General features: G+C 44.1%; 1 protein-coding gene across 6 annotated transcripts in view; it reads right to left on the bottom strand.

Annotated features, from left to right (window-relative positions):
- Positions 1 to 22,244, bottom strand: part of MAP3K4 (mitogen-activated protein kinase kinase kinase 4) — a gene marked incomplete at its 5' end in the record, with an annotated part of 159,065 nt that overhangs the window by 103,317 nt on the left and 33,504 nt on the right. For 5 of the 6 annotated variants that reach the window (XM_079716911.1, XM_079716913.1, XM_079716915.1 and 2 more), the window contains one exon: positions 4,397 to 4,536. The exons of the other annotated variant lie outside the window; for it this stretch is intronic. In XM_079716911.1, the coding sequence (XP_079573037.1) occupies positions 4,397 to 4,536 (140 nt within the window). Of the gene's footprint in view, positions 1 to 4,396; positions 4,537 to 22,244 lie in introns of those variants that run through there. 6 annotated transcript variants of the gene reach the window in all.

Below are 22,244 nucleotides of genomic sequence, written 5' to 3'. Positions count from 1 at the left end.
GAAAACCTAAGAGTAAGACTCTTGTTACCTGCCTCTCATCCCAGAAGCAGGGGCTGCGCCTGTTAGGGATACAAACCAACCTGGTCTGTTGACATTAGTCACTAAGACCATTCAGCTGATTTCCCTGGCTGACGTCACACTCACCAATCAAGCTCTTAATTATACTTTGGCTTTCTACAGGCAAGAGAATACACTGACCCACCAGGTACAGACAAAGCCAAGTAGGAGCTGAAGCACAGTACCTGAACCTTGCTTACCTTATGCTGCCCAGGGAATGCCAGCTTATAAAGACCCACAGCAGTCACTGGCCAAACTCTTTTTCCAACATTTTCCCCATTTTCTCTTTAAAGAAATTATTTCCAATGGCCTACTGACTGGAGGCATCAAAGTGTCTTTATAAACAATACATACCACCTGGTCAAATGAGAAGGCTAAAACAACAGCATGCTATGAGTAAAAATGATAATCACTGAAGAATGAGGAATTATTAAGTAATAGGAAGTTATTAAGGCAATGTATCCAGTAAACAATCAAGACTTTATATCCCCTTACTTCGGTAGGGCTCAGAACAAGATTTACAAGACATTAAGAGAACGCAAGTGAAAGAAGTAGAAGCAACTTCTAACAATATGACAATTAAAGGGCACCACAAAGTCCTTCTTGAAAGACGAGCTGTCCCCATTTCAGAACATGAAGGAGCTTCTGCTATCACTGGAGCCCTTTGTTACTGCTGTGTGGCCACTGCTTCTCTGCCTAAAGCCACCTCTGCCAAGGGTATCTCCCCTAGTAAGGGTCTCAGGCCACGCCCATCACTGATGCTGCTGGAGAGCCTGCAGCTGCACCATAAGGTGGGTTTCGCTAAGGAGAATAAATAAGTGAAATCCCATGGCAAGACTGAAACAAGCAGGCTCCAAGGGGACGTTCAAGGAGAGGGAGAGATCAAATCGCCCAGGAGGAACAGAACATTGAAGTACTTTTTTAGTAGTGAAACCCATTTTTTCAAATGAACTTATAAGAACCATATTATAAAAAGTAAATAAAGTCACTGGTTAAAAAAAGTTATTTCATGTAACAAGTACTTTACATGGGTCAATAAATGAGAACAAGGAGGCTATTTTTTAAAATAAATTTATTATTTTTAAAATTTATTTTTGGCTGCACTGGGCTTTCGTTGCTGCACGTGGGCTTTCTCTACTTGCGGCGAGCGGGGGCTACTCTTGGTTGAGGTGCACGGGCTTCTCATTGCGGTGGCTTCTCTTATTGTGGAGCACAGGCTCTAGGCACGCAGGCTTCAGTAGTTGCAGCACGCAGGCTCAGTAGTTGTGGCGCACGGGTTTAGTTGCTCCGCGGCATGTGGGACCTTCCCGGACCAGGGCTTGAACCTGTGTCCCCTGCATTTGGCAGGCGGATTCTTAACCACTGCGCCACCAGGGAAGCCCAAGGAGGCTATTTTTAACATAAACTTTTTTTTTTTTTTTCTTTTTTTTGCGGTACGCGGGCCTCTCACTGTTGTGGCCTCTCCCACTGCGGAGCACAGGCTCCGGACGCGCAGGCTCAGCGGCCATGGCTCACGGGTCCAGCCGCTCCACGGCATGTGGGATCCTCCCGGACCGGGGCACGAACCCACGTCCCCTGCATCGGCAGGCGGACTCTCAACCACTGTGCCACCAGGGAAGCCCTAACACAAACATTTTTATGAACGCTTACAGGGGATAGGAGCAGTCTCGTATCAGCCTTAATAGCCAAGATCTGTGTTTTTTTTAAGCGCAGATTCAAGAAATCACAAAAGTAAATTGTTCCAAATTAGTTTTAAAAGCTCTCCTTGTAATCTCAGGATCCTCCTACAACTGACCCAGAAGCTTAAAAAAGAAATTATAAGGCATGCTTATTTCTAAGTTTAATCACTGACAATAACAACTGCTATCCTTATCATGAATTATTTATCAAAAACAAGGACAAGAAGTATCCACCACTGACAACAGGCAGTAAAACCATAAGAGCACTGTCGCTTCTCAACCTGTTTTGTGTTCCCCGGTCATTACATAACTCTCACGTCAGCACGCACTGAGCAGATGTACTGGGCTGGCACCTGCCGCACTGCTGCACTGGGCAACGTGTGCGGGCCTGCTTTCCACAAAAGACCTGTGCATCAGATCAGCCTTCCTAATCAATGACACATCGACATGAAGTGCATGAGCAAAGACGGCAGATGGAGCTTTATTCTGGTCTGTCCCAAACCAGTTAACCTAGTAGCACAAGTCACATTATTGGTCTCCTATGCATTAAATGTGGCATCTAGCATTATTTGAAAATGCATGTTGAACTTCTTTAAAATGGTTAAAAACATAAGTAAAAGAAATTCAAATAAACAACTGCAGAACCCCTGAAGCATCTTTTACTAATGATCTACAGTAAGTTGATCAGAGGTCAGCTCTGTGTATTAAAAAGGTGGTGGTGACAATGAGGGCATATAAAAGAAAAAATAACAGCTTTGTCAAGTAATGTTTTACAGATTTGCTATTGTAAAATTAACTGCAATGTTGCTAAGAAAAATATTTCTAAGATCTTCTTGTTCTGTACACTGTTGTTCACTTAAAGTTGGATGAAGCCGATTATCCTGACCTATTTCTACTATAACAAAGACAGAAACCTGGCTGAAGACTCAAGGTTTCTTTTTATCATTAGAGAAACAGTCATTTTTTACAGCACATTTGCAATTCTCTGTTCCTTTTACCTAAGAATGTTCACATCCATTTTTTCCCAGAGTATAGTTATACAGAATATAACTTCTGATCTGCTCGTTTGTATAATGAAATCAACTCTCTTCTTCATGGCGGTTAAAGGCAGGGAATGTGCAGCCAGACCTGAGTTCAGCACGTGAAACCTTGGACAAAACACTTAACTCTGTGCCTCAGTTTCCTCATCTTAAAAAGAGACAGTAATAGTATGTTCCTCATAAGGCTGTTGGTCAAGATTAAATGGGTTAATAGAAGCAAAGGAAATGGCACATTTTAAACTATTAGTAAGTGTTCGCTATTATTATTTTTAAAGAAAAATGTAAAGGGGTCAAAATACTCAAAGTATGAATCTACTATCAAATTTATATAATAAACTTTCTGACAAAAGTTCTAAAAATGTTAGATGTATTCCAAAGGACCAAAATGAATTCTCATTACACCATGTACCATTATTTAGAGAAGCTGTTCCCTAAAAGTTCACAAGAGTATCTCGAAGTACCTCAGAGTTAAGGAAAATGAAGAACGACTTTCTTCACAGCCTGTAAAAACAAAACACATCTGTTTGGGCCGACTGGGTCATAACAAGCACGAATGTGGTTCCTGTATTCAGTTCTTACTACAGCTGCAGACTTTGTTTAAAATTTCTTTAAGGAGGAAAAAGAAAGAGGACACTTGACTCCCTGATTCCTGCAACTACAGAGCAAGACAGCAAGATGCAAGAGGAGACGTGGAAGTATTTTCATTACAAGGGACAGGGGGCAGCAGTTTGCAAGTTTACACTGGGATGCAAAAGACAGGGGTAAGAGGGCATTTGAACATACAAACGGAGGCATATAAGAGGGAAATTCTTAGTTATGGCGAATTTCGTCTCCCGATCAGAAAAACGACATAAGAATTCATTAATAGAGCCCCTAGGGAACAGAATGCAACGAGTGCTTTGGGTACCAAAGTTCCATATTAGAGCTTCCTGTGGGAGCAAAGTTTTGGACAAATCAATCCTTCACTTGATGTGCACGTGTGAGCAACAATCGGCACAACGCTACTACTCACGGCCGGTAAAGGGCCCTCAGAAAGAGAAACCAACCTGTTTGCACAGCCTAAATGCAGTTTCTCACAGGAGAGACAGCAGGCACACTCAGGGTGAGACAAACGGAGGGCAGGAGGAGAACGAAGGGGAAACAGCCAGTGTGCATCTGCTTCACGAGCGTCTACCTCTTTACTTGAGCGGGGGCGAAGGGGAGGTAGCATTTTCGCTTAGTAACGAGGAGCGTAGTTTCAGCGCGGCGCCGGTTCGGAAGCCTTGGAGGGGGAGGGGGAGGGGGAGGGGGAGGAGGGGGGTGCCAGTCCCGGCAGGACCAGGGGCGCCCCGCTACGCTCCCGCCCCGCCGCATTCCCGGCGCGCGGCGAAGCTGCAGGGAGGGCCTGCGGGCTGAGCGCTCGGCCGGACCCGCGGCGCCCCGGCAGGGGTCCCTGGGCCGACCCGGCCGCCGTGCCCTCCGTCCAGGGCTGCACCCCGCCCCTCGGGCCCGGCAGCCTGGATGCTCCCGCACCACCTGGCGGGAAGCAGAGGCCCCCACGCCCCCTCGGGCCCCCGACCGAGCTCGGGCCAGGACGAGACCCGCTTTCTGCGCCGGGCCCGCCGCGGCAGCCCCACTCACCTCGCCGCCCGGCAGCGCTCCGGCTCGGGTTCGGGTTCCGCCGGCGGCGGCGGCGGCGGCGGCTCCTCCATGGCGGCGGCGGGAGTGACGGCGAAGGCGGGCGGCGGGACCAGCTCGGCGGCGGCGGCGGCTTCTCTCATCCGTGCACGGAGCCCCGCATGGCCGCGGCGGCCAGTAAGCTGCAGCCTGGCGCGGGGGACCGGAGCCCCGGAGTGCAGGAGTGACTCGGCTCCGCCTCCGCCTCTAGCCCGCCGCAGGAGCCGCTCGCGCCGCGGCCATCTTGGAGACGGCGACCGGCCAGCGCCGGGCTACGGCGGGTGGCGAGGGACAAGCTTCCCAGGGAGGCGGCGGCGGGCGCGGGGATGGACCAGCGGGGAAGGCCGGGGAGGGGAGGGGAGGGGAGGGGAGGGGAGGGGTGGAGGCGTGGGAGACCGGGCGTCAGACAGCTAGCAGGTTGGGGTAGCGGCGCTCTGCCCCGGGGGCCGGGTCTCGCCGCCGCCGCCGTCTGGCTCCGCTCGCGAGGAGTGTGCGGTGGGCTGTGCGCGCCGGTGCTCCCAGGTGGTCAGCGGGGGGCGTGCACCGAGGGCCCCGGGAAGGGCATCGCGGCCTGGGTTAGGCGGCGACTCCTGACTTTTAAGTGCTTTGTGAACTTTAGCAAGAGGATCGTCGCCAAACGTAGATGCCATCCTCAGAAACAGGGATGGATGTAACGCTCACAGCTCACACGCGGGCGTGGAGGCTTTGGGAGACCTGTCAGTCCTGGGGGGCCGGGGGTGCACTCCGATGAAAGAGTAATCTTCAACACACACACAAGACTCAGGGTTCTGAGACTGTGTAAACAGAGACTCTGGAAACGCAGAACGTTAAAGTTACCCTGCTATCAACAGGGCGGGAAGGAACACTGATCTAACCTTCTAACCTCTGGAATCTGGTATTGATCTTCCAGAAACTCGGGCTGGAGTGCTCCTACACTAAAGGAAAAAAAAAAAAGAAAACAGTTCTACAGATTATTTCAGAGTTGTAAAAATACTGTTGAAATATCACCGCCTCATTTACTCAGAGAGCATCTGAGGCTTCAGTTTTAATTTGCAAATATTTACAAAATTTCCCTTAAGGTGAAGTCCAGAGTTAATTCAAAAACAGTATCGTTTAAAATTAAGTACATTTCTATTGAGTCAAATGCACTGGTTTTCAAAAGCTCATTTGGTGGAGCTTGAATATGTAAAATACACGTTTTGATTAAACGTTGGTAAGAAAAGTGGCCAAGATGGAAAAGTTTAAATATGATTATATTTAAAGGCCAGTTAGCTATGTCGCATTCATAAGTACATTATACTGTATATACATATTCGTGTATTTCACATATATGTGTGAAATTAGCTATAGTGCATTCAAAGTAGGTTACAGAAATTTCTCTGTAGTTTAAAAACTTTTTCGGTCTATTTTTCTTTATTAAGATAGTCTATTATTATATGACCTGATAGTGCTGAATTTCCAAATTGACATTCATTTTATTTACTCAAAAACAGTTATTCAACAAATACTTACTAAATGCATATATGTGCCGGGAACTAAGCTAGACGCCGGGGATATAGTAGTAAGCAAAACAAAGTCTTTTCCTGGTAGAGATAACATCCTAGATGAGTAAGGGGAAGAGAGAGAACAGAAGAAAAACAAACAAGTAAATACTTAGCATATCAGCGGGTGATAACTGCTATGGAGAAGAGTAAGCTGGGAAGAGGCTGGAGGGGACAATACTATTTTACACAGATTGGTCAGAATAAAGTTAAATGATTTGGTCATAGCACTATTTCAAAAGAAAATTGTGATAACTTCTTACTTATTGAATTTCAAATTTTCTTTTGAAACAGTGGTATGACCAAATCACTTAACTTTATCCTCACTAACACATCTTTAAGTATTGTAAGAGTTGGAATCAGTTATAGTTCACAAATAACTCCTGAAGACAGTCAATCCGGGGCCTGTCCTCAGGTCTCCCCGCTTGTAAATCTATAATATTTGATGTATAGACCAGCATTTGAGAGATGTGTGGTTTGCTGTTGTTTTAGTTGCCACTTGAGGGTACTATTTTAGCAGAAATCAAGCAAATTTACACTTCACTAATCATGTAAGGCATGTAGAGACCCAAGTTAACTAGTACTAAGTGTTCAATTTAAGTGTTGTGATTTTTTCTTCATTCAAGTTAATTTTGTGTCCCGTATCAGCCTTTTTTGTTTTCATTCTCCTCCTATTCTACGCCACTTCGTTTCTGCAATTCAGTACTCCAGATTTCAAGATCTGAATTTATTTCCTTCTTATGCACACCAACCTCACTTCTGCTCCTTGCCTGTGTTCTCTGACTTGGTGAACTACAGCACCTTCACCCAGTCAGAACTCTGAACAACCACCCACTCAGCCCCTGACTGATGGGTCCAAGTCCCATCAAACTCTCCCTCCCTCTGGAATCCCTTCACTTCTCTCCACCCTCGCTAGCTAGCTCAGACCACTGTCACGTCTCCCTGGATAACCGCGACAGTCTCCAGCTCTCCCTGCCTGTTGGAGTGCTCACTCCCCAACCAATCTCTTCTCACGCTGCAGGCCACAGTAGCCTTTCTGAATCTGATCTAAACATGTCACTCTTATCTAATTCATTTTAGTGACATCTTGTTGCTGTCACAATAAAGTCCTTACTGGACCTTTTTGAGTTCTTCACATGCTCCATACCTGGTCCTGCTACTCGGATTGTGCAAAAGGAGGTTCTGTTCCATCACACTACCTTTCCACTTGGCCCACCCTTTCCAGTCTAAGCCGTGCCTGCTTCTTCGGAGGCCACCTCTCACCTGGTGACGCACTCTCCCTAGGGCAGGAACAAGATGCAGGCACTCCTGCAGGCTACGAATTGGCATCCATTCAAATGGTGATTTAAAAATAGTCCAAAAGGGAAAAACTGATTTCATCTTAATAAAAACTATTCTTTACACACTAATTCAAGGCCACTGTGTGAAGAAAACTCCGCAAAGTAGTTCCCAGCTTTCTGTAATTCTAGTTTTCCTAATGTTCCTTTACAATCCTCCAAGCCAGAATCCTTCTTGGAAGACATATTAGCTTTACACGTTACAGAATCAAACAGATCCCTCTCCTCTAAACAACACTATACCATGTATTCTTCGATGTTGGTATTCAACCAGCTTTGACCACTGACTTTGAGGGAACAGAGAGGCACACACATGCACCTGCCACAGAAACACTCAGCAACACAGACCAGCGTCAGGGAGACTTGTTTTCATTTCCACCTGAGGGTACTGTCTATTTCAGCAGGAACCAAACAAATTTACATCGAGCTGATCAGGTAACACTTCATGTGTAGGAACCCTACTTAACTGGTACTAAATGTTCAATTAAAGTGCATGACTTTTTGCCCCCGCCCAGGCCCTCACAGCCTTCACTCCCTCCAGCCCCCAGATTCCTTCTCTGCTGGGGTGTCCACTCCTTCAGGACAGACACCTTCTGTCATCCACCGCTGACCTCTGACCACCACGGGAACAGTCCTGGAGGGAGGGGACCAAGGCTTCATTGGGTGCCCCAAACATCAGAGGAACTCAGTAAATATTATTGCTTTCAGAAAGTAGGATTTTTTTTAACATTAATGAACTACTATTATAATTAGATTTTTGTCTCTAAATTTATCACTGTTTAGCATGTGGCTGATCTCACTGCCTTTAATCATGTTCTTAAAAACAATGGCAATAAGATCTTCAGAGGATTGCCTCTCACTCTGTCCTCGAGACAGAATTCACATAGCCCTTATTAACTTTCTTTACTTTAAAATGAGTTACAAAAGCCAGATTAAAGTTCTACCAAAGGTCCAGTTTAGGTTAAGCTACAGAACATTCTTAACTGCTTACTACTAGTTTCAGGCCCAATTTTGACACATTCTACCACTATGATAAAGCCTTAAGCCAACATAGGTATAGATATCCATCTGTCTGTGTATCTATATCTATATATGTATCAGTGTTAAGGGCATCATTATAATGCCTTAGCATCTTATCAAGGCTAGTGTATTAGCAGAAAGTTAATTTTATGGTTCTGTGAAAAGATAATTCAAAAAGAATGTTTGTGCTCAAGCTATGCTGTAAATAGGGTTATGCCTTTGTTTAAGAAAACAACACAGAAGACTTCCGGGTAAGATGGCGGAAGAGTAAGACGCGGAGATCACCTTCCTCCTCACGGATACACCAGAAATACAGCTACACGTGGAACAACTCCTACAGAACACCTACTGAACGCTGGCAGAAGACCCCAGACCTCCCAAAAGGCAAGAAACTCCCCACATACCTGGGTAGGGCAAAGCGGAGAGATTCCCGCACAGAGGATCGGTGCCGAGCGGCACTCACCAGCCCGAGAGGCTTGTCTGCTCGCCCGCCGGGGCGGGCGGCGCTGGAAGCTGAGGCTCGGGCTTCGGTCAGAGCGCAGGGAGAGGACTGGGGCTAGCGGCGAGAACTCAGCCTGAAGGGGACTAATGTGCCACAGCTAGCCGGGAGGGAGTCCGGGAAAACTCTGGAGCTGCCGAAGAGGCAAGAGACTTTTTCTCCCCTCTTGGTTTCCTGGTGCGCGAGGAGCGGGGATTAAGAGCGCTGCTTAAAGGGGGCTCCACAGACGGGCGCGAGTCGCGACTGAAAGCGCGGAGCCCAGTGACGGGCGTGGGACGCTGGGGCTGCTGCTGCCGCCGCCAAGAAGCCGGTGTGCGAGCGCAGGTCACTGTCCACACCGCCCTTCCGGGAGCCTGTGCAGCCCGCCACTGCCGGGGCCCCGGGATCCAGGGGCGGCTTCCCTGGGAGAACGCACGGCGCGCCTCGGGCTGGTGCAACGTCACGCCGACCTCTGCCGCTGCAGGCTCGCCCCGCACTCCATGCCCCTCCCTCCCGCCCGGCCTGAGTGAGCCAGAGTTCCCGAAGAGGCTGCTCCTTTAACCCTTTCCTGTCTGAGCGAAGAACAGACGCCCTCCGGCGACCTACACGCAGAGGCGGGGCCAAATCCAAAGCTGAGACCCGGGAGCTGTGAGAACAAAGAAGAGAAAGGGAAACCTCTCCCAGCAGCCTCAGAAGCAGCGGATTAAAGCTCCACAATCAACTTGATGTACCCTGCATCTGTGGAATACATGAATAGACAACAAATCATCCCAAATTGAGGAGCCAGGAGTCAGTACTGTGCCTCTGAGGTGGGAGAGCCAACTTCAGGACACTGGTCCACAAGAGACCTCCCAGCTCCACATAATATCAAACGGCGAAAATCTTCCAGAGATCTCCATCTCAACACCAGCACCCAGCTTCACTCAACGACCAGCAAGCTACAGTGCTGGACACCCTATGCCAAACAACTAGCAAGACAGGAACACAACGCCACCCATTAGCAGAGAGGTGGCCTAAAATCATAAAAAGTCTGCAGACACCCCAAAACACACCACCAGACGTGGACCTGCCCACCAGAAAAACAAGATCCAGCCTCATCCACCAGAACACAGGCACTAGTCCCCTCGACCAGGAAACCTACACAACCCACTAAACCAACCTTAGCCACTGGGGACAGACACCAAAAACAACAGGAACTACGAACCTGCAGCCGGCAAAAAGGAGACCCCAAACACAGTAACATAAGCAAAATGAGAAGACAGAAAAACACACAGCAGGAGAAGGAGCAAGATAAAAACCCACCAGACCTAACAAATGAAGAGGTAATAGGCAGTCTATCTGAAAAAGAATTCAGAATAATGATAGTAAAGATGATCCAAAATCTTGGAAATAGAATAGACAAAATGCAAGAAACAGTTAACAAGGACCTAGTAGAACTAAAGATGAATCAAGCATCGATTAAAAACACAATAAATGAAATAAAAAATACTCTAGATGGGATCAATAGCAGAATAACTGAGGCAGAAGAACGGATAAGTGAGGTGGAAGATAAAATAGTGGAAATAACTAATGCAGAGCAAAATAAAGAGAAAAGAATGAAAAGAACAGAGGACAATATCAGAGACCTCTGGGACAACATTAAACGCACCAACATTCGAATTATAGGGGTTCCAGAAGAAGAAGAGAAAAAGAAAGGGACTGAGAAAATATTTGAAGAGATTATAGTTGAAAACTTCCCTAATATGGGAAAGGAAATAGTTAATCAAGTCCAGGAGGCACAGAGAGTCCCATACAGAATAAATCCAAGAAGAAATACGCCAAGACACATATTAATCAAACTGTCAAAAATTAAACACAAAGAAATCATATTAAAAGCAGCAAGGCAAAAACAACAAATAACACACAAGGGAATCCCCATCAGGATAACAGCTGATCTCTCAGCAGAAACTCTACAAGCCAGAAGGGAGTGGCAGGACATAATTAAAGTGATGAAGGAGAGAAACCTGCAACCAAGATTACTCTACCCAGCAAGGATCTCATTCAGATTTGATGGAGAAATTAAAACGTTTACAGACAAGCAAAAGCTGAGAGAGTTCAGCACCACCAAACCAGCTTTACAACAAATGCTAAAGGAACTTCTCTAGGCAAGAAACACAACAGAAGGAAAAGACCTACAATAACGAACCCAAAACAATTAAGAAAATGGGAATAGGAACATACATATCGATAATTACCTTAAATGTAAATGGACTAAACGCTCCCACCAAAAGACACAGATTGGCTGAATGGATACAAAAACAAGACCCATATATATGCTGTCTACAAGAGACCCACTTCAGACCTAGAGACACATACAGACTGAAAGTAAGGGGATGGAAAAAGATATTCCATGCAAATGGAAACCAAAAGAAAGCTGGAGTAGCAATTCTCATATCAGACAAAATAGACTTTAAAATAAAGACTACTAGAAGAGACAAAGAAGGACACTACATAATGATCAAGGGATCGATCCAAGAAGAAGATATAACAATTGTAAATATTTATGCACCCAACATAGGAGCACCTCAATACATAAGGCAAACACTAGCAGCCATAAAAGGAGAAATCGACAGTAACACAATCATAGTAGGGGACTTTAACACCCCACTTTCACCAATGGACAGATCATCCAAAATGAAAATAAATAAGGAAACACAAGCTTTAAATGATACATTAAACAAGATGGACTTAATTGATATTTATAGGACATTCCATCCAAAAACAACAGAATACACATTTTTCTCAAGTGCTCATGGAACATTCTCCAGGATAGATCATATCTTGGGTCACAAATCAAGCCTTGGTAAATTTAAGAAAATTGAAATTGTATCAAGTATCTTTTCCGACCACAATGCTATGAGACTAGATATCAATTACAGGAAAAGAGCTATAAAAAATACAAACACATGGAGGCTAAACAATACATTACTTAATAACGAAGTGATCACTGAAGAAATCAAAGAGGAAATTAAAAAATACCTAGAAACAAATGACAATGGAGACACGACGACCCAAAACCTATGGGATGCAGCAAAAGCAGTTCTAAGAGGGAAGTTTATAGCAATACAATCCCACCTTAAGAAACAGGAAATATCTCGACTAAACAACCTAACCTTGCACCTAAAGCAATTAGAGAAAGAAGAACAAAAACATCCCAAAGTTAGCAGAAGGAAAGAAATCATAAAAATCAGATCAGAAATAAATGAAAAAGAAATGAAGGAAACAATAGCAAAGATCAATAAAACTAAAAGCTGGTTCTTTGAGAAGATAAACAAAATTGATAAACCATTAGCCAGACTCATCAAGAAAAAAAGGGAGAAGACTCAAATCAATAGAATTAGAAATGAAAAAGGAGAAGTAACAACTGACACTGCAGAAATACAAAAGATCGTGAGAGATTACTATAAGCAACTCTATGCCAATAAAATGGACAACCTGGAAGAAATGGACAAATTCTTAGAAATGCACAACCTGCCAAGACTGAATCAGGAAGAAATAGAACATATGAACAGACCAATCACAAGCACTGAAATTGAAACTGTGATAAAAAATCTTCCAACAAACAAAAGCCCAGGACCAGATGGCTTCACAGGCGAATTCTATCAAGCATTTAGAGAAGAGCTAACGCCTATCCTTCTCAAACTCTTCCAAAATATAGCAGAGGGAGGAACACTCCCAAACTCATTCTACGAGGCCACCATCACCTTGATACCAAAACCAGACAAGGATGTCACAAAGAAAGAAAACTACAGGCCAATATCACTGATGAACATAGATGCAAAAATCCTCAACAAAATACTAGCAAACAGAATCCAACAGCACATTAAAAGGATCATACACCATGATCAAGTGGGGTTTATCCCAGGAATGCAAGGATTCTTCAATATACGCAAATCAATCAACGTGATACACCATATTAACAAATTGAAGGAGAAAAACCATATGATCATCTCAATAGATGCAGAGAAAGCTTTCGACAAAATTCAACACCCATTCATGATAAAAACCCTGCAGAAAGTAGGCATAGAGGGAACTTTCCTCAACATAATAAAGGCCATATATGACAAACCCACAGCCAGCATCATCCTCAATGGTGAAAAACTGAAACCATTTCCACTAAGATCAGGAACAAGACAAGGTTGCCCACTCTCACCACTCTTATTCAACATAGTTTTGGAAGTTTTAGCCACAGCAATCAGAGAAGAAAAGCAAATAAAAGGAATCCAAATTGGAAAAGAAGAAGTAAAGCTGTCACTGTTTGCAGATGACATGATACTATACATAGAGAATCCTAAAGATGCTACCAGAAAACTACTAGAGCTAATCAATGAATTTGGTAAAGTTGCAGGATACAAAATTAATGCACAGAAATCTCTGGCATTCCTATATACTAACGATGAAAAATCTGAAAGTGAAATCAAGGAAACACTCCCATTTACCATTGCAACAAAAAGAATAAAATATCTAGGAATAAACCTACCTAAGGAGACAAAAGACCTGTATGCAGAAAATTATAAGACACTGATGAAAGAAATTAAAGATGATACAAATAGATGGAGAGATGTACCATGTTCTTGGATTGGTAGAATCAACAGTGTGAAAATGACTCTACTACCCAAAGCAATCTACAGATTCAATGCAATCCCTATCAAACTACCACTGGCATTTTTCACAGAACTAGAACAAAAAATTTCACAATTTGTATGGAAACACAAAAGACCCCGAATAGCCAAAGCAATCTTGAGAACGAAAAATGGAGCTGGAGGAATCAGGCTCCCTGACTTCAGACTATACTACAAAGCTGCAGTAATCAAGACAGTATGGTACTGGCACAGAAACAGAAAGATAGATCAATGGAACAGGATAGAAAGCCCAGAGATAAACCCACGGACATATGGTCACCTTATCTTTGATAAAGGAGGCAGGAATGTACAGTGGAGAAAGGACAGTCTCTTCAATAAGTGGTGCTGGGAAAACTGGACAGGGACATGTAAAAGTATGAGATTCGATCACTCCCTAACACCATACACAAAAATAAGCTCAAAATGGATTAAAGACCTAAATGTAAGGCCAGACACTATCAAACTCTTAGAGGACAACATAGGCAGAACACTCTATGACATAAATCACAGCAAGATCCTTTTTGACCCACCTCCTAGAGAAATGGAAATAAAGACAAAAATAAACACATGGGACCTAATGAAACTTAAAAGCTTTTGCACAGCAAAGGAAACCATAAACAAGACCAAAAGACAACCCTCAGAATGGGAGAAAATATTTGCAAATGAAGCAACTGACAAAGGATTAATCTCCAAAATTTATAAGCAGCTCATGCAGCTCAATAACAAAAAAACAAACAACCCAATCCAAAAATGGGCAGAAGACCTAAATAGACATTTCTCCACAGAAGATATACAGACTGCCAACAAACACATGAAAGGATGCTCAACATCTTTACTAATTAGAGAAATGCAAATCAAAACTACAATGAGATATCATCTCACACCAGTCAGAATGGCCATCATCAAAAAATCTAGAAACAATAAATGCTGGAGAGGGTGTGGAAAAAAGGGAACACTCTTGCACTGCTGGTGGGAATGTGAATTGGTACAGCCACTATGGAGAACGGTATGGAGGTTCCTTAAAAAACTACAAATAGAACTACCATATGACCCTGCAATCCCACTACTGGGCATATACCCTGAGAAAACCATAATTCAAAAAGAGACATGTACCAAAATGTTCATAGCAGCCCTATTTACAATAGCCCGGAGATGGAAACAACCTAAGTGTCCATCATTGGATGAATGGGTAAAGAAGATGTGGCACATACATACAATGGAATATTACTCAGCCATAAAAAGAAATGAAATTGAACTATTTGTAATGAGGTGGATGGACCTAGAGTCTGTCATACAGAGTGAAGTAAGTCAGAAAGAGAAAGACAAATACTGTATGCTGACACATATATATGGAATTTAAGAAAAAAAAAGGTCATGAAGAACATAGGGGTAAGACAGGAATAAAGACACAGACCTACTAGAGAATGGACTTGAGGATATGGGGAGGGGGAAGGGTAAGCTGTGACAAAGTGAAAGAGCGGCATGGACATATATACACTACCAAACGTAAGGTAGATAGCTAGTGGGAAGCAGCCGCATAGCACAGGGAGATCAGCTCGGTGCTTTGTGACCGCCTGGAGGGGTGGGATAGGGAGGGTGGGAGGGAGACGCAAAAGGGAGGGGATATGGGAACATATGTATACATATAACTGATTAAATTTGTGATAAAGCAAAAAAAAAAAAAAAAAAGAGTCACCTAATATATAACAAAAGGAAAATGAATTTATGTATCCAGCAGAAATAAATACATAAAGGAATCATGAAAAAAAAAAAAAAAAAAAAAAAAAAGAAAACAACACAAAACAACAAAACCTCTAAGGCTGTAGGTTTTTAATTATTATGAGCATGGGGCTGCACTTTACCTAGAATAAGTTTCTCCCTTCCCTATGGTATTCGTGAGCTTTCCACCTAGATTCTTCACCAGCCCTGCCCTCTCCTCTCTGGTGGCTCCTTAGCAGCTCTAAAGAGGCAGAAAGACAAGAGTGCAAACCTCCCAATCTGCTCATGACCAGAGGGGATTGATTCCTGTTCACTCCAGCACACACGGAGAAAGGCCAACTCAGTGACAGAGCAACGAAAACCTCACTCCAAGCAAGGAAAAGCTAAACTGGGCGTTTCATACATGGATTTTTTTTTTCCAAAATGATACTACGGCACCTATTTCTACCTACCAGTAAAGCACACAAAAAATTGGATACATACAAAGGATAATTAGTTGCCACACTTTTAAACGGTCCTTGTAACATTTAAATTTAGTCTTTCTCTTTTGAATAGTGGCAAGTTAGATAAAATCTCCCTTGGTTTTTTTCTGAGAGGTGATTTGACCATTTTTCTTATTTCTCCACCAGGACCCAAATCATCCCTTATTTCAGAGGTGCTTCTCTGTGCAAACAAAGGATCTAAAGAGAGTGCATCTCCCCGACAGCTCTGAATCATTAAACAAAGGACAAAACATTACTCTCGCTATTTTTTTCAGTGGTTAGAATAGTGTGAATGAAACTAATTAAGAGAAAGGAAGTGGCCTCCAACAAAGAACAAGTCGGACTCTAAAGTGTGAGAGGCATTAGCGGAAATCCACATGGTGAAGAGTCCTCCTTCTGGAAGCTTCCAGAAGGAAGCGCAGGCAGCGGACGTCAGGAGAGCCCACGTCTCTTCTCTGCTCTGACTTCTCATTCCACCTCTCCAGGATCCTGCCAACGTGCGGAACGGGTGGCTTTAAACAAATGAAATCTCGGAGAGAGCCCGCTCTTCTTGCTGGCCAAACATTTCAGTTATTTCCCCACCAAAACAGCCATAGAACTTGCCTGATTCTCATCCTTTCGCTTCTCTTTCAGACATCCAGGTGTGACTTTTAGAGAATTGTGAAGCTGCAGTTCCTAAATTATTTTCAGATCCCTTCAAATCAAGAGGCGTAGACTTTGCACACAGCCCGGAACCAGCGCTTGGAGCTTGTGTGGAACAAGCGCCAAGCTCCCGCACCCTCTACCAGGGGCTTCTGCTCCCCATTGCCATGTGGCGGTGTCACCTCTCCCTCCAAATGAAGTTCAGGGGCCTCCCACCGGCTCTGGGAAGACTTCTCTGAGCTTCACCACTAGCCTGCCCTACCCTGACGGTGAGGTGCTCCCCTGAAGGCCCCCGTAACATCTCAGGCAAACCCTAAATTTAGCACTATCTACATCTCCTATTTGGTTGATGACGTGTATTTCTTACCCTGTGACCTTCTCCAGAGCGGGCAATATTTCTTGCTATCTCTGTATCTTCAGCACCTGGAATAACATCCTACACATAGTACATGTTCAGTAAAATGTCTGTTGAAAAAATAAACTGGATGGATGGATGGATGGATGGATGGATCTAATTGGGGAAATAAGCCTAAGGTAACAATTACTGTGGTATAAATAGACTCTGAGAAGCATCAAAAGGCAGATTTTTTAAAGGGTAACAGATGTTGTGAAGAGACACAACCAAAGTAGACACAAGTAAGGAAGAAAAACTATATAAAATAGACATTCAGTATGAGGCATAAAAGCAATGTTAACTCATATCATGTGAGGTTTTAAGTGACAAAAAGTATTAGAAAGAAAAGAAATAACCTGTATTCTTATGTTAACAGTGGACCATCTTAATGGCTCTTTGGGCTATTTGCATCTATACACTTACACACCAACAAATAAAAGGCTCTTACATTATTCTGGTTGAAGTAAGATAGTAGTCAGGATAAATACTGAAATGGAGCTTAAAACACAGATTTTTACTGAGCTTTGACTCTGATGCACATTAGAAATATTTCAAGGCAATGGACTCATAACCGAAGGCCAGAAATAAGTTCCAAAAAGAAAAGAGCCATCCTTCTGAAGTTTACAGTTTCAGAGTAGTTTTGCAACAACATGAAATCTTGAGTTGGAAACATCCTTGGAAGCTACCTAATCTGCCTTTTCAGAGCAAGATTTGTCTCTTCATCAATCACCAGTGTCCCAGTTTCATAAGGCAGTCTATCCCGTATTTTAACAACTCATTCTTAGGAAATCACTGTTTATAATACTTCCCAAAGTGCCTCCCTAATACATCTATCCAGTGTTCTAGCTAGGGCTACACAAAATAAACGTTTGACATTTGAGAACAGCTATTTTATGGTCGTCCTCCAAAATGGTAACAAAATTTTTTTTTTAATTTCCAGAGTAATCATCCTCTTCCCTCACTCCATCCAGACTTGGGTGATATAGGCTGGAGATAATTCCAATGGAAGATTTTTCTTACAATGATTCACTTGATAATTCAGATTTGGTTAGTCTTGATTAAACTAATCAGAGAACTTGAAATCATAACTTCAGAACATTTTTACTTCAAATACATTTCAAAATATAGTTAGAAGCTATTTAAGAGTGTTTAATTTAAACAAAGTGTCCTATTTAAACAAAGGACATTATGTGCTCATAGCAACCAGAATCATTCAACAGTATAAAAGGAAGGTGAGTCTTTGGTTTTTAGAGCACTGCTTTTCAAAATGTGACGTGTATATGCAGCACCTGGAGATCTTGTTAAACTGCAGATTCCCAAATCAGTGAGTTTAATGTGGGACCTGAGAGTCTGCATTTCAAACAAACTCCCAAGTGCTGTGGATGCTGCCTGAAGGTGGACCACACTCTGAACTGCAAGGATAGAGCATTCTGCTTGGATAGCCAACAGACCTGTGCTTAAAGAAAACGACCAAGAGAAAAGATGGAGGTGTCAATTTCAAGCAAAGGTAACTAAGCCTCACTGGCCAGGTGCAATCAGCACACATGTGGTAATCCTGGTGTTGTGGGTTAATTGTGTCCTTCAAAAAGATTATGGTGAAGCTCTAACCCTGGCACTTGTGAATGTGACCTTATTTGGGAATGGGATCTTTGCAGATGCCTTTAAGATGTAAATTACGATGAGGTCCTACCAGAGTAGGACTGGCCTTAATTCAATGCAAGTGGCATCCTTTTAAGAAGAGTAGAATCGACACAAAGATAGACACACACAGGGGTAAGGCGACGTGGAGAGACGGGGGAAGGCCATGTGACAACAGAGGCAAAGATTGGAGTGATGTATCTACAAGCCAACGATGGCGGGCAAATACCAGAAGCCAGGAAGAGGCAGGGAAGGATCCTCACCTAGAGCCTTCAGAGAGAGCATGGCCCTGCAGACACCTTGATTTTGGACTTCTGGCCTTCAGAACTGTGAGAGCATAAATGTCTATTGCTTGAAGCCACTCGGTCTTGGTGCTTTGTCATGCAGCCCTGGGAAACTAATACACTAGATTTCACATAGTGGCCAGGAGGACCTACAGCCACTCCAGGAAATCACTGCCAGAGCATCAGGAAGCTGTGTTTCCTCTGAGGAAAAGTTCCCAGAGTGGGCTGGGAGGACACCCACACAACAGCCATGAAACAAAACATCCACCTACTTGGGCGAATTCGAGGATGAATGCACTTACTTTACAGTAGAGGAGTAACTTATAAGATGCCTACACGAAGAAGCATCTGTTTACATTACGTTTTAGGAGGGTTGTTCAAAACAGTTTGGGAAGTGAGATACAGATCAGTGGGTCTCCTCTTTGGCTGCGTGACAGAATTTCCTGGGGAGGTTTTAAAAAACCTTAATGCTAGGGTCCTGCCCCTCTCCTACACCTGAGTTGAACTGGTCTAGGATGGGGCCCCAGCATCGATACACTGAGAAGATTCCTCAGGCAATTCTAAATTCCAGCCAGGGTTAGAACCACTGTTACAGATCCAAACTTTCAACTGCAGGATGACCTTGGGAAACATGGTCCAAGAGGATGCCTCACTTATTTACCGAGGGCTCAGTCAGAACAACACTGCATGGGCTAGAGGTGGGAAGACAGAAGTCTAGATAACCAGCTGCTGACTGCACGGGAGGTGCCATCCAGTAGGGATCCAGGCACCCACACACAGAACTTTCCAGCTTAGCCTTGACTGCACTGGTTGTCCACATGGGTGGCCCCCTACTCAATTTATGTATCTTTCCCCACGGATAGTAGGCCTGTGCTGCCAGTTGTCCAATATCTGCAAACAGTTGTTTGATATGTTTTGTCCAATTTTCTAGTCGTTTATAGTGGGTGGGTGTATTAGTTTCCTAGGGCTGCTATAACAAAGTACCACCGACTGGGTGACTTAAGACAACAAAAATTTATTCTTTCACAGGTCTGATGGCCAGGAGTCCTAAGTCCAGGTGTCAGCAGGGCTGGCTCCTTCTGGGGGGCTCAGAGGAAGAATCTGTTCCACGGCTCCCTCCTGGGTTGTGGTGGCAGCCAGCAGTCCTTGGCCTTCCTTGGCTTCCAGCAGCATCACTCCAATCTCTGCCTCAGTCATCACACAGCCGTCTTCTGTCTGTCTGTCTCTGTGTCTCTTCTTGTAAGGACACCAGTTATATTGGATAAAGGGCCCACCCTACTCCACGATGACCTCATCTTAACTAGTTACACTGGCAACCGTACTATTCCCAAATATCGTCGCATTCTGAGGTTCCCAGGAAGGACGTGAATTTTAGGGTGACACTATTCAATCCAGTACAGCGTGTCAGTGTGGTTCCTGTCACTCCCCAAACATTCCAGAATCGAAGTCCTCACTTGAATTGCAAACTCCCTGCCAGAAGGATTGGTTCTTATGTCCTTTTGTGCCATTCACCATGCTCTCCACTAGTGCAACTCACATTTTGAAATGAGTTAGAGTCCTGTGCTAAAAAATAACCAAGTATTCTGTAAGTACAGATTTCAGGGCCCACCCAGTCCCTGCTGGGTCAGTGTCTCTAGGGATGCAGACTGGGAACCTGCATTTTCTAGGGTTCCTGGGTGGTTCTGATGGGGTCGAGCCTTGTTCTCTACACCGAGAGACTCTGACGTGGGGTTCGATGGCATACGCTTTGCAGCAAAAGGGAAGCGAGTTCAGATTCTCACAGGGTGTATTAGTCAGGGTTCAAGAGAAACAGAACCAATAGGATACATATATATTTATGTATAAATATATATCAGAGATTCATTTTAAGGAATTGGCTCACAAGATTACAGAGGCTGTGGGCTAGCAAGGTGGAGACGAGGGGAGAGCTAATGTGCAGACGAAATCCAAAGGCCATCTGCTGGCACGGTTCTCCCTTGCTTTAGGGCAGGCTTTTGTTCTATGCAGGGTGTCAACTGATTGGATGAGGCCCACCTACATTATGGAGGGCAATCTGCTTTACTCAGCATCCACCACTTTTAATGTTCATCTCATCCCAAAAAACCTCACAGAAACATCCAGAATAATGTTTGACCACGTATGTGGGCAATGCATCCCAGCCAAGTTGACACAAAATTAACCATCACACAGGGACTCAGCAAGTCCAGCACTGAGAGCGAAATAAGAGAAGAGCAGGAGGAAGGAGGGCGGTGGCAGCAGGTTGGCACATCCTAGCTTTGTGCTTCTCCAAGCAGGGTCCTTAGGCCACCGGCATTGCAAGCTCTACACGGAAACGCAAATCACCAGTTCCCACCCAGGAATCAGTGAATCAGACCCCTGGGTGAGGACTCAGGCATCTTTTCAACAAATTCCTGGGTTATATTTGTTAATAAATATAAGTCATACGTGTATATTATAAATATTATAAAATATACTGTATATTTATTATACATATATAATATCGCTATACTATAATAAAATTAATATTTACGTCTAAATGTGATATAAACCTATTGCATAAATATTATATTAGAATGTATTTATATTAGAAATCATATAAGTCAGTGTGAGAACAAGAGCCAGTTGTCACATTAGATCTTTGGTTTTCTTTGCATCTTTCTTCTAATTTTGCACCTGGTGCAGCAGGGGAAGTTTAAGACATTATATTGACCAACTGACTGCAGAGCTAGAATCGTCTGTGTCTCAAACATGACTGTCATAAAGCAACATATGTGGGCCCTTCTGGAAGGAGGCTGATGAGAGACAACTTCGGATGGGAGGTGGCATTTGAGCAGGGCCTCAAGAGACCAGTGGGTTGTCACAGGTAGGAGGCTGGGAGGGCACTGAGGGAGAGAGAAGGACAGAGAGCAAAGGCGCACGCAGTTCAAGGTGGCGTGGTGATAAGGGTGGGATGGGCGGGGCTTAGGAAGTGAAGCCTTTCAGCTGCCATTCTCTACCTTGTGTGCAACCCACAGTGGCTCCCCGATGGCCCCCAAGTTATTCTCCTCAGTTTAGAGTGGTTTTTTTTTTTTTCATATTGTGATTTTTATTGATTTTGGAATGTTTCTTTTTTTTAATGTATTACATTTTATATTTTATATGTGCTTATTCTTAGCATATTTTAGATTTTACTTCATGTACAATTGGAGGGTTTGGGGAGGGGTTATGGTTTTTAACTTTTTATTTTTATACAATGTTTTTTTTTTTTTTTTTTTTTTTTTTGCAGTACGCGGGGCTCTCACCATTGTGGCCTCACCCGTTGCGGAGCACAGGCTCCGGACGCGCAGGCTCAACGGCCATGGCTCACGGGCCCAGCCGCTCCGCAGCATGTGGGACCTTCCCGGACTGGGGCACGAACCCGTGTCCCCTGCATCGGCAGGCGGACTCTCAACCACTGCGCCACCAGGGAAGCCCTATACAATGTTTAAAGATCGCTTTCCTTCTGGTTACGACAAAATGTTGGCCATGTCCCCCGTGTTGTACAATACAGCCTTGATCCTGTCTTACACCCAGTAGTTTGTGCCTCCTACCCCCCACCCCCCATGTTGCCCCCCTCCTTCGCCACTGGTAACTAGTT

Source organism: Hyperoodon ampullatus (genome assembly GCF_949752795.1).
Source record: "Hyperoodon ampullatus genome assembly, chromosome: 12".
Taxonomy (NCBI): Eukaryota; Metazoa; Chordata; class Mammalia; order Artiodactyla; family Ziphiidae; genus Hyperoodon; species Hyperoodon ampullatus.
This window is presented reverse-complemented; position numbering and strand designations above follow the sequence as displayed.